Genomic DNA, 13,124 nt, shown 5'->3' on the forward strand with positions numbered 1-13,124 from the left:
TTCTCCTGTGTGGGTGTCTGAGGGCCCTGCTCCTTCCTGCCACTCACCATCTGGCCCGGGGCGAGGCCTGAAGCCTCACAGGGACTGCTGCGCTCTGCTGCCCAGGAGGATTCTCCTGTGTGGGTGTCTGAAGGCCCTGCTCCTTCCTGCCACTTACCATCTGGCCCGGGGCGGGGCCTGAAGCCTCATAAGGACTGCTGCTGCGCTCTGCTGCCCAGGAGGATTCTCCTGTGTGGGTGTCTGAGGGCCCTGCTCCTTCCTGCCACTCACCATCTGGCCCGGGGCGAGGCCTGAAGCCTCACAGGGACTGCTGCGCTCTGCTGCCCAGGAGGATTCTCCTGTGTGGGTGTCTGAAGGCCCTGCTCCTTCCTGCCACTTACCATCTGGCCCGGGGCGGGGCCTGAAGCCTCATAAGGACTGCTGCTGCGCTCTGCTGCCCAGGAGGATTCTCCTGTGTGGGTGTCTGAGGGCCCTGCTCCTTCCTGCCACTCACCATCTGGCCCGGGGCGGGGCCTGAAGCCTCACAGGGACTGCTGCGCTCTGCTGCCCAGGAGGATTCTCCTGTGTGGGTGTCTGAGGGCCCTGCTCCTTCCTGCCACTCACCATCTGGCCCGGGGCGGGGCCTGAAGCCTCATAAGGACTGCTGCTGCGCTCTGCTGCCCAGGAGGACTCTCCTGTGTGAGTGTCTGAGGGCCCTGCTCCTTCCTGCCACTCACCATCTGGCCCGGGGCGGGGCCTGACAGGCCTCACAGGGACAGTTGCTGTCACTGCTGCTGAGGCCCAGGGGGTTCCGGAGTGGCGCAGAGCTTTTTTAAAAATGTTTTAAATTTTTCCTTGTTCTTTTTATTTAATTTATTTTTTTATTTATTTTTTGTATATGCGGAGACGTGGATGGGGGTGGGATGGATGTTTAGTTGGGAATTTGTTTGTTTTTAACGGATTTGTAATTTTTATAGTTTTTTATTTGTATTGTTTTTTTGTTTTCTGGGGTCTTTTGTTTTTGTTTTTATTGTTTTAAGGTCTTATTTTGTTCTTAAGGGGAGGGGTCAGGGCTGCCAGGGAGTGGGTCCCAGCCAACAAAATGGCTGGGGCATGTTCCACAGAGGGGGATGCGCTGGGACAACCGATCTCAGTGATCACGGGTAGGAGGAGGAGTTACGCTAAGACCAGACCTTGTCATTACAGAGGAGGCAGGTTTAGTCGTTGTCTGAGGACTATCCCTGCCTCCGGGTCTGGTCCTGACTGGACGGATACTAGAATCAGCAAGGAATACCCACATGACCTGAAGGTGCTGCTGTGCAATGCCAGGTCAATGATTCATAAAACCACTGCAATCCATGACTTGATCATGGATGGAGGATTTGACCTGGCATGTGTAACAGAGACTTGGTTGGATGAAGCAGATGGGCCTGTTCTTGCCGCTGCTTGTCCACCAGGTTTCTCGTACGCACAGCAACCCAGGCCTTGTGGGCGGGGAGGGGGGGTTGCAGTGATTTTTAGGAAGTCATTAGCTTGCACCAGGCGTCCTATTGGGAAGACCCAGTTTTCTGAGTGCATGTTCTGGAAGTTGGGCAATAGGGGCAGTACAGGATTCCTTCTGGTGTACCGACCTCCCCGCTGCACCAAGGATTCCCTGCCCGAGCTGCTTCAGGTCGTGGCGGATGTCCTCCTGGAGACACCTAGTTTGGTTGTCCTAGGGGATTTTAATATTCATGCCGACACGACCTTACAAGGGGCCGCTCGGGACTTCGTGGAAAGCATGGCCTCCATGGGGCTGTCCCTGAATAAGTTTGGCCCAACCCATAGCCACGGACATGCCTTGGACCTGGTGTTTATCTCAATGGATGTTGGTGATCTGACACTAAGTAAAAGCGAAACAAAAGAAGTGCCATGGTCAGATCACTTCCTGGTGCAACTTGACTTCTCCGCAACCCTTCCCCTCTGCAGGGAGGTGGGACCGATTCGGATGGTCCGCCCCCGCCACTTAATGGATCCAAATGGTTTCCAGAGAGTGGTAGGGGATGCTTTATCCCATGTTGATGGCCTTTCAGCTGATTCCCTGGTGGCCCGCTGGAATGTGGAGTTAACCAGGGCTATTGACTGTTTGGCTCCGAAGCGCCGTCTCCGATTGCATGGAGCCCGGACAGCCCCGTGGTTTTCCACGGATCTGAGGGCAATGAAACAATTGTTGAGACGGCTAGAGCGCCGGTGGTGGAGGACCCATTCTGAAGCTGACCGGACACAGGTTAGAGCTCAATGTCGAGCCTACCAAGTGGCAGTAGCGACGGCGAAGAAGACTTTCTTCACCGCCTCTATTGCATCTGCAGAAAACAGCAGCAGGAGACTTTTTCAGGTGGTCCGCAATCTAGCGGAACCACCTGCTACATCGGGGCCCAGTATGGGCCACATGATCTCCTGCAATGATTTTGCAAAGTTTTTTGCAGATAAAGTCGCTCAGATTCGGGAAGAGGTCGATGCCACTGTGGGAGCAGGGCCGGGGCGGGAGAGTGCTAGAGTCCTGTCTAGTCAAATTGCGTGGGATCAATTCCAATCTGTTACCTCCGAGGATGTGGACAGGCTGCTTGGACGAGTGAAACCAACCACCTGTCTCCTTGATCCTTGCCCATCCTGGCTTATAAAAGCTAGCTGGGAAGGGCTGGGCGATGGGCTTCGTGGGGTGGTGAATGCTTCCCTCCGTGAGGGAGTCTTCCCAGACCCGCTGAAAGAGGCGGTTATTAAACCGCTTCTTAAAAAACCATCTTTAGATGCGGCCACGATGGCCAACTATCGCCCAGTCTCAAATCTTCCATTCTTGGGCAAGGTGATTGAGCGAGTGGTGGCTGAACAACTCCAGGCACGCCTGGAAGAAGCGGACCATTTGGATCCCTTCCAGTCGGGATTCAGGCCTCATCACGGGACTGAAACTGCCTTGGTCGCACTGGTTGATGATCTCCGGCGGGCTAGGGACAAAGGTGAGAGCTGTTTCCTAGTTCTGCTGGATCTCTCAGCGGCGTTTGATACCATCGACCATAACATCCTTCTGGACCGTCTTGAGGGGCTGGGAGCTGGCGGTACTGTCATACAGTGGTTCCGCTCCTTCCTCCTGGGCCGTGTTCAGAAAGTTGTGGTGGGGGATGAGTGTTCAGACCCCTGGGCTCTCACTTGTGGGGTGCCTCAGGGTTCTGTCCTCTCCCCCATGCTTTTTAACATCTATATGCAGCCGCTGGGAGAGATCATCAGGAGGTTTGGGCTGGGTGTTCATCAGTATGCGGATGATACCCAGCTCTACCTCTCTTTCAAATCAGAACCAGTGAAGGCGGTGACGGTCCTGTGTGAGTGTCTGGAGGCGGTTGGAGGATGGATGGCGGCAAACAGATTGAGATTGAATCCTGACAAGACAGAAGTACTATTTCTGGGGGACAGGAGGCGGGCAGGTGTGGAGGATTCCCTGGTCCTGAATGGGGTAACTGTGCCCCTGAAGGACCAGGTGCGCAGCCTGGGAGTCATTTTGGACTCACAGCTGTCCATGGAGGCACAGGTTAAATCCGTGTCCAGGGCAGCTGTGTACCAGCTCCATCTGGTACGTAGGCTGAGACCCTATCTGCCCGCGGACTGCCTTGCCAGAGTGGTGCATGCTCTGGTTATCTCCTGCTTGGACTACTGCAATGCGCTCTACGTGGGGCTACCTTTGAAGGTGACCCGGAAACTACAACTAATCCAGAATGCAGCGGCCAGACTGGTGACTGGGAGCAGCCGCCGAGACCATATAACACCGGTCTTGAAAGACCTACATTGGCTCCCAGTACGTTTCCGAGCACAATTCAAAGTGTTGGTGCTGACCTTTAAAGCCCTAAACGGCCTCGGTCCAGTATACCTGAAGGAGCGTCTCCACCCCCATCGCTCTACCCGGACACTGAGGTCCAGCACCGAGAGCCTTCTGGCGGTTCCCTCACTGCGAGAAGCCAAGTTACAGGGAACCAGGCAGAGGGCCTTCTCGGTAGTGGCGCCCTCCCTGTGGAACGCCCTCCCACCAGATGTCAAAGAGAACAACAACTACCAGACTTTTAGAAGACATCTGAAGGCAGCCCTGTTTAGGGAAGCTTTTAATGTTTGATGTATCACAGTATTTTAATATTCTTTTGGAAGCCGCCCAGAGTGGCTGGGGAAACCCAGCCAGATGGGCGGGGTATAAATAATATATTATTATTATTATTATTATTATTATTATTATTATTATTATCCTCAGATTGCAGTTGCTGGAGATGAGAAAACTATTTATTTCTCAAAGATTTCTAAAATACGGCAATTTCTATCACCATCTTGGCCTTCCTAGTATTCCTTGGTGATGGATGCACCCCTGCTTCAGGTCCTTTGGGACCATAAGGTTTCTAGCTCCTATTCTACTGTATTTTATGGTGTATTCTTCCACTTCAGGTGAGGTCTGGTGAGGATTAAGCGGTACTCTTTGTGGCCAAATCACACTTGCGTTCTTTCAGCAGCAGCAGACAACTGACTCATTTGCTGAGCACTAACTTAAAATTTTGGAGAGTTAGATCAGAATTGCCAGTTTTCATGCCCATAGCAAGTGCAGCCATAGCAAGTTTGCTCCCATACGAACATCCGCGGTATCAAAATTCCCTGTGGACAGATGAAAACCTTGAGGCCCTAATGCTTAAAAGAAGATGCAGAACCTAGAAGTGCTGCATCAGAACTGAATCTAAATTTGTGCTTCATAATATAGAGTTAATATGCCCTGTGTGTATCATCAGCTACTCTGATCCATAAACTTATCCGTGACTATTTCCTTTAGCACAAGGAAAGCCCTGCTTCTGCTTCCTCCTGTGAAACAAGAAACAGGAAATCAGGATTGAAAATGAATGAACGTTCACAAGTGAGTGGGACCACCAACTCATGGGTATCACTTACTCCTACAGCAGCGTGCATTAGAGCCACAGAAGACCAATGTATTCTCTCCAAAGGGACAGTTCACAGTCCTTGGGGCCTGGCAATATCCTCCGAAGACTCTACAGAATGGAGGTAAATCTGTGCAAAAGAGAGGGGAGTAAATTGTCATTATTTGAGAGGACTTCTTGTACAAAACAGAAACATTAATTTCATGGACATTTTGTTTTGAGCATTGGAAGAGCACTTTCAAGGTGGTAGCCTGAGTTCCTAGACAAGGAAATGGGAGACCAGCCTTCAAATCTAGCCTCATCATGTGGCTCCCTGGGTGGTCTTGGGCCAGTCACTCACTCTGAGCCTAATCTGCCTCGCAGGGATGTTGTGAGGATTGAATTAGGAAGAGCCATAGAAACCACCTTGACCTCCATGGAGAAAAAGGTGGGATATAAATGCAATGAGTAAACAAATATTGAAAGCCTACTGTAACAGCAAGACAGTATTATTATGTCCCATAATACCCATGGGGAGATCGAGGCTGAGAGTGAAAGCCTGGTTTACCCGAGGCCAGCTGGTGACCTCATGGTGGAGTTTTACAGATTTGGATTGTCAGGCATGGGAAGTCCTGATTTGACTGATGCTCCGGTCAACATCATCGATGTTACATAGAATGGTTGATTTGGGGGGGATCTTACCGGTCCTCCAGGGCTTGCCCTCCGGAAGGTCGTCGTTCGAATCCCCATGATGGGTTGAGCTCCCGTTGCTTGGTCCCAGCTCCTGCCCACCTAGCAGTTCAAAAGCATGTCAAAGTGCAAGTTGATAAATAGGTACTACTACTGCAGCAGAAAGGTAAACAGTGTTTCTGTGCGCTGCTCTGGTTTTGCCAGAAGCAGCTTAGTCATGCTGGCCACATGATCTGGAAATACTGTCTGCAGACAGACAAGGGCTCCCTCAGCCAGTAAAGTGAGCTGAACACCCAACCCCAGAGTTGTTCACGACTGGACTTAACTGTCAGGGGTCCTTTACCTTTACCTTTTTGTTTATATATATATATTTATTTACTGCATATTTATCTCTTTTGTGAAAAGAAAACAACTCAATGGATATCACTTACCCCTGCAGCAGGTTCCGTTGTTGCCACAGAAGACCCCTGTAATTTCTCCATAGGTGCAGTTTGTAGTTGCTGGGAATTGGCAAGATCCTCCTGATAGTTCACATCCAAGTTGCCCTGTGTAAAAGAGAAAGGAAATAAATTTGTTTAAAGGGGGCAAAAGGGTTACAACTACTTTTTCCCCAAATCAGAACCCTGCGTATTTAATGGGAAGACCAAATTTAACAGGCTTCTGCTGCCTCTCAACCTGCTAACTACTATTTCATTGGCCAACATTAGCAAGGGTCAGGTCGGTCCTCCTTCTCTGCAAACACTCCAGCTGATTCCGGAACCTTGTAAGGGTGCTGACACTCAGCTGCACCCAGCCACTTGGGTGGTGTATAAATCATAACATTATGATGATGATTACTGCTCCTGAGATCTTTTCAGCACAGCTGCCACCTAAATTTTACAGGTTGCTAATGGAAGGGGAGAAAAAATAGCAGATAATGCACCCACAGACCCACATAACTGGTGTCTGAGTCAGCCTTCATTCCATTCTACTGAAGGTTCCCCTTTGCTTTCAACATCTGCCAATCAGAATTACAGCTGTTCTGAGCTTCAGAAATACCTTGCCATTTGTGCCCTCTCTGAGAGTGGTATTTTCTGCAATCTCCCCAGTAGTGTTGCCAATGTGTCCGCAAGAAGGTATTTCCTGTAGCTGTCAGCTTCTGAACCATCCAGGTCATTTTTTCTTAACCCACCCTAGGCAATTTATTCATCTTGCAGACCATTCCAAGATTGATCTGCAGAACAATATTTCTCATCCTGTTCTCTTTCCATATCAATTAACAGATTTCCCTTCATCTCACAAAAGCTGCTCCCAACTTCATGGCGCCTGGATAGAAAGGAAGTGGAATTTTGGGTAACAGTTTGGGCATAGTGCAGTTTGATGCAACCTCTTTTGGTTGGACTGTTCAGTTCAACTGCAGTTTCCATACCTACCAAGAAAGAAATGTTTCAGTTTGCTTTCCTCCTCCGCTGCACCTTTTTGGATGCATTTTGCTTAACATGATTGTTTTTGTTATGTATGTTGTTTTATATCCATTGCCCCCATTATATGCTTCTCCCTACTATGTTTTCCAGCCAAAAGGCTTCCAGAGTGGCTTATGTACAATTTAAAAACAAAAAAACTAAAAAACCAAACATAGCACATAAGCGAAAAAGGACAGGAAGGGAAGAGGAAAACAAAAACATGAACTCCTTACCAGTTTCTAGACAATCATGGCCCACTGGCCCAGTTCAGGGCCAGGAGGTGCCTGATTCAGCTTGGCCTCTGGCAAAAGCAGAAGCCTTGAGCCCTGCTTCCTATCTCTCCCTAAGAGACAGTCTGGTGGAGCGGTCCATTAGGAGCTCCATCTTTCCTTCACTGCTTGCATGAAAGGATCATCTAGGATGGCTGCTGCAGAACTGCATGGCTCTTTTCTTCTGATGGATGTGTGGAGCAGTGGGTTTTAGGGACTGGAAGATGTAGGAGGATTTTTCTCTTGCACTGGCTGTCTAGGGTTCTTGCAAATGGAGAGGCTGCAATACTCACCTAGAGGACAGGTTTAAGCACCTGAAGCAGTTTAACGACAAACTTGGATTTCTATTTGATCTAGATCCTTGAGGGTGCGCTGGACCAATAATCTGGCTCTGGACCAGGGAGGCCCAAAAACCAATGACCAGAAGGGAGTAAGATTCAGGGTTGACCGTTTCAAGTTCTTGCACTTTGTAAGGCCTGAACTGTAGAAATGTGTGAGGTTGGTTTCTGAGCTCAAAAGCAGGCTATCTCTGCCCAACAGATACACTCAAATTTCCCTGCCACCTTTCACTTGCAGTAGATCACAAGGTGAGCAACAGATTCTGCCCCCTTTGCCATTTAACATCTATATCAGTGGTTCTCAAAGGAATGGTGTGTCAGGACAGAATGGGTTGTGTGGCTGTGAGATTCAAGTACAGGGAAAGAAACATTTAGATATTTCAGTGTAGTATAGCATCAAAATCAGAAAAGAGAAAGGCTCCTTTGCGTTGATGAGATGAGAGCTTGTTTGTCACAAATTGGACTTAGTATAAGTGAGATTACCTAGCAAAAGCAAGCTCAGGCCTCTCATTGAGTTTCTATACATACTTAAGGTACATATGGTAAAGGCTCATTAATAATTCTATGTTGGACCTGATTCAGGTTCTTATGCAGCTGCATTGTTTTATATTTTGGGGGGTTCCATGATCATATTATAAAGTAGTTGTGTTCTGCTATAAATCAAGCGCTGCGAGGAGTTGTTTGTTTGTGCAGGGCACTCTTTAGTGAAACAGCAGTGTTGTGATGATAGGAAATCTCCAGCAAAGGCATAGAAACCTAGGACAATGCATTGCAGGCTGAGACTGAGACTGAGGAGCCCAAGGCGGTCAAGGGTTCGGAAGCTGAACGCCTGCAGTTCTTTGAAGAGGGCGATTGTGACGACAATGACACTAAGGATCTTGATGTTTTAATGGTGAAATGGTGGAATGTCTTCGGCTTGGAACCACAGTGGTACCTTGGGTTACAAACACCTCAGGTTACAAACGCTTCGGGTTACAGACTCTGCTAACAAGGAAATAGTAACTTGGGTTAAGAACTTTACCTCAGGATGAGAACAGAAATCTCAGGCGGTGGCAGCAGGAGGCCCCATTAGCTAAATTGGTACCTCAGGTTAAGAACGGTTGCAGGTTAAGAAGGGACCTCCGGAACAAATTAAGTATATAACCAGAGGTACCACTGTATCTCCAATGGCCTAGTAGCCGAACAAATTGGCTCCTGAAAACTGCAAACCTGGAACAATAATAATTTCCAATGTATTTCTGATCAATAAAATAAAACTGCTTCTGGCAAACTAGAGCAGTGCACAGAAACACCATTTATCATATTTTTCGCAATATAGGACGCACTGGACCATAGTAGGGGGAGAACAGGAAAAAAATAATTCTCTGCTTAGTGCCCCTTCAGCAAAGCTGCAGGAGAAAAGGTGCCCCTTCCATTTCTCCTTCCGCTTCGCGGAAGGGGCGCTGTGTAGCTCTCCCTCTCCGCTGAAGCCAGTCTCGCTCTCCCGGCTTCAGCAAAAGGAACCCGAAGCCTTTGGAGTGCATCACAAGGTCCCGCTGCACCCCAAAGGCTTCAGGGATAGCCACCTGCTGGGCTTGCATGTCCTCTTCCTTTTTTGCTCCATTGTTCCATTACATCATAATGATAAAAATAATAACGATAATAATTTCGTTATTTGGACCCCACTCACCTTACTGGGTTGCAGGAGCCACGCTGGGTGGCTTCCAGCATATACAGAAACATATTGAAGCAGCAACACCTCTTAACTGCTGCCAGAACCCTCTTCCAAAATCCGGGGAAGAAATGAGAACAACAACCATGAGGGAATGAATAACTAAAATCTGGGCCATACATGGTGAGAATAAGAGAGGACAGACAACAAGGAAATGCCTTTGCCAAGAAATGAAGTCTTTTTAGAAGTTGCTGAAGTAAGAAGGCATAGGAGAGTATAAAGCTATTCTTGTTACTCAGAACCTTTCAATATTATTATTATTATTATTATTATTATTATTAGTGTTTGGAATTTGTATGGAAATGTGGTCCTAGTGTTTAATTCTAGATATCTTTTTCTACTTGTATTTTAGTTTGATTGGCATCTGTGATTATACGTTGTTTTGTTATTGTCAGGCTGTTGCCAGCAGCCCCTAGCCAGTTGCCAGGAACGTACAAACACAAGGAAATGTTTCTTACCGTCCTTTTATAATTCAGTAATTACAGAGAGAGGCTACAGAACCCAGCCTCTTGGATAATGGCGTTTTCCTGAGTGAATCTCCACCCTCTGCCCCCATCTCTCCCACGTCCTCATTCATCACTTCTACAGGTGCTGCTACCTGCCCTCTGTCTTTGAGCTCTTTGCTCTTTGAGCTCCTTCTCTCCTGGAAGGGTCAAGGTGGGGTGGCGGTCTCCACCATTCCTCCTCTGCCCAGTCCCTGACAGTTATGAATTAATGTGTATGAATGAAAGTTGAAAAGAATGAAAGACCCAGATGATGATTGACCCTGGGATCTTGATCACTTGGCAGCAATAGCCCTTCCTGGTTCTTTACTTCCTCCCCATCCCTCCAAACCCTGGAACCCCTCTGAGTCTCTTCTCTCATTCACAGAAATTCCCACCCCTCAAAAAAATTTCTGAGTCGTACTCAGAGTAGACCCATTGAAATAAATAAACCTAATGCAGCCATGTCCATTAACTTCAATAGCAAGTCAAATCAATCTTTATTATGGCCCAGAGACCCAACAAATCGTTACAAAGCAATGCACAATTCATACAGCCTACCTCCAGGTTAAACAAGCATTTTGTTCAAAAGATAGGGATCATTGGTTCTTGCAAACACCATTAAAAACTTTGCCACTGCTAATGTTCTACCGTTTGTCCGGTCTTCCATCAGGAACATGACATAGTGAGCCTCTGATTTTCCCGGGTAAGGTACCAGCAAGGGTAATATCAGTTCAGCCCTGGCTTGCTCATATTTTGCACAGTGCAACAAAATATGTTTTATGGAATCAATGTCTTGAGCACACGAGCAAAGTCTGTCCTGGTAGGGAACTCCTCTCAACCTGCCATCCAACACTGCAGAAGGAAAGACGTTTAGTCTGGCTTTGGTGAAAAGCCTTCGATAATTTGCTACTGTCAAGTTTTTAATGTAAGATGTTAACTGAAAGACATGCCCATATTGTACTCCTACTGCCAGCGGACTACAGACTGTGTGTGATCGAGATCTCAAGTCACTGTGTGCATTATCCCATAATCTTTGCTTTAACGTCTTTAGGGCGCCTAAAGGAAACCCAGGAAATACAGTTGGGGGAGGGGTGACAGACCAATAGAGGTGTCTTTTCTAGCCATGATCAATAGCACTAAATGCCACCCTCAATTATTTGTGGTCACGCACAAGGCAATGGCTCCTTAAAAATCAGCTTCAATTCAGTCATGCTTTCAGTCTGGGTTGAGTTCAGCCTGTCCCACCCATGTTCCCATAACCTGTGTGCATGAAAAGCACTGGCTGCAATTATCTGCTCCTGAGACTACTTGATGAGGATTTCAATCAAGAGGGATTTTCAGCAGATAAGATGTTCTTTCATTGGAGTTGGGTCATATTTAGCAGTAGGCGCTTTTGAAAAAGAAAAATACACATTCAATTTCAACCTTGTGAAATTATTTTGTGTTTATTCATCTGAGCAAACTGATATTTATTTCATTGTCTGCTTTCACACATGGGCAGATTTGCACCGCTTCCACAAGCAACGATCCCGAAGAACTGGCATAGCCATCAGACGTTCACAACCATGGAGGTGGGCTGCTCACGGGTATCCCTCAAGGGCACAGCATTGTGTATTGATGCCGCAGTAACTTGGTAGATTCCGACCAGACGGACAGGGTTTGCTGAGATCCTCTTGGCAGAACCTTCCCAGTTTATCACACTCAGGCATTGTTGGTGGTTTATCCACATCAAAGAAACAAGGAGATCTATCGTTGATGGCCCTAAAGTCAGGTTGCTCACCTTCAGAAGATGTGTAGAATTGTAGAGCTTGAAGGGCTCAAAATAACATCTAGTTCACCCCAGTGTCTCTATTTTCCAGGGATATCACTGATTTAGAGAAGCCATCCTGGTTTCTGATTTGATCCCAGAATATCCCACATTTCCTTAGGATGTCTCTATTTTCATCAGAGAAATGTTGGGGGGTATGGAATTATTCCAACACCCGAGCCGTCTGAAGTTTTTATAATATTTAATGTTTTATAATGTTTTTATATATATTTTGGAAGCTGCCAAGAGTGATGGGCAACCCAACAAGATGTGTGGGGTATACATAGTTAAATTATCATGATGGAATGGGACATCCCTATTTTCATTGGAGAAATGTTGGAGGGTATGCTACCCTGAAATGCAGGAACCTGTAGCAGACAGGGAAGAAAATGAGCAGACCTAGTCCCAGAAGTTCTCTCTAGTGGGGTAGCGGAGCTGAAAAGAATGCTGGCAGGCAATGTGACCTTTTGGTTTCAGATAGTACATGGGCAGACCAGTTTAAAAAGCCAAGGATGCCAATTTTTCATAGCCGTCTAGTGGCTATGGTGGGTCATTTGCCAGAATTAATGTATTTAGCATTAGCTCTGGAAGTGTGTTCAAATCCTCACTCCCAGGGTGGCCTTGGGCCAGTCACTCACTCTCAGCCTGATCTACCTGTTATGTACTGAATAGAATAGGATCCAAAATGCAGCAGTGTAATTGGTCCTAGAACAATAGGATCCAGAATGTGGCAGTCTGATTGGTCTGCAGGAGCCACCCAATCCAGTTCCGGGTGGAAGTGAATCCACAACCTGATTGGCCTACAGGAGAATCCTGGAATTAGCCAATCACGTGGGGCCCATTGTGTAAATAATGTATATAAAGCAGACGTTTTGGGGGAACTTCTATTCCTCACTACTATGAGCTGAATAAAGAGCATGAAATCTACACTCAACTCCGAGTATATTTCACTAGCAACGAAGGTGGGATCCCACTGAGCTGACCACCACACACAGCACAAAACTTTTTTTCCAGATTTGATAAATTGAACAAAAGTTGTTGAGCTTTTTTAAGGATTGACATTGATGAGCATTTTTTTACTCCGGAGTTGTTGAACTTTTATTATGCTGCCATGGGGGATGGAATAAATTGATCAGCAGGCTGGGTTGGGTCCCTGAAATGGACTTTGGACATGCCTGGGTTATACTCATTGGGTTTTAGGTGCCAAATACGGTGGCCATTTTCTCACAAAGACGCTTGTCTGTTCATCAATGAAATCCTCCATTTTACCCTTGCTGAATCTAGGATTTAGATGGGACTTGGGCATCATGCACACTAACCCCTCCAACTCACAACACTATATCTGTATCTGAAGAAGTGTGCATGCACACAAAAGCTTATACCCAGAAAAAAATTAGATGGTCTCAAAGGTGATATTTCAATTGTGTCAGACCAACACGGCTACCTGCCTGAACAATATAAATGACCACGATGGAACCTGGAGTGTGCCT

General features: G+C 47.1%; 2 protein-coding genes across 2 annotated transcripts in view; one reads left to right on the forward strand and one right to left on the reverse strand.

Annotated features, from left to right (window-relative positions):
* The window catches only part of BLK (BLK proto-oncogene, Src family tyrosine kinase), an 819,573-nt gene that overhangs the window by 530,601 nt on the left and 275,848 nt on the right, over positions 1 to 13,124 (forward strand). The gene's annotated exons all lie outside the window — the stretch shown is intronic.
* LOC310673733 (uncharacterized protein) overlaps positions 1 to 13,124 on the reverse strand; it is a gene marked incomplete at its 3' end in the record, with an annotated part of 95,105 nt that overhangs the window by 59,370 nt on the left and 22,611 nt on the right. Inside the window, exons 2-4 of the mRNA XM_083432324.1 lie at positions 6,014 to 6,127; positions 5,595 to 5,684; positions 4,927 to 5,043 (exon numbers count right to left, since the gene is read on the reverse strand). Coding sequence (XP_083288450.1) covers positions 4,927 to 5,043; positions 5,595 to 5,684; positions 6,014 to 6,127 — 321 coding nt within the window. The remainder of the gene's footprint in view (positions 1 to 4,926; positions 5,044 to 5,594; positions 5,685 to 6,013; positions 6,128 to 13,124) is intronic.

Source organism: Podarcis tiliguerta (assembly GCF_965153285.1).
Source record: "Podarcis tiliguerta genome assembly, chromosome: 3".
Lineage (NCBI taxonomy): Eukaryota > Metazoa > Chordata > Lepidosauria > Squamata > Lacertidae > Podarcis > Podarcis tiliguerta.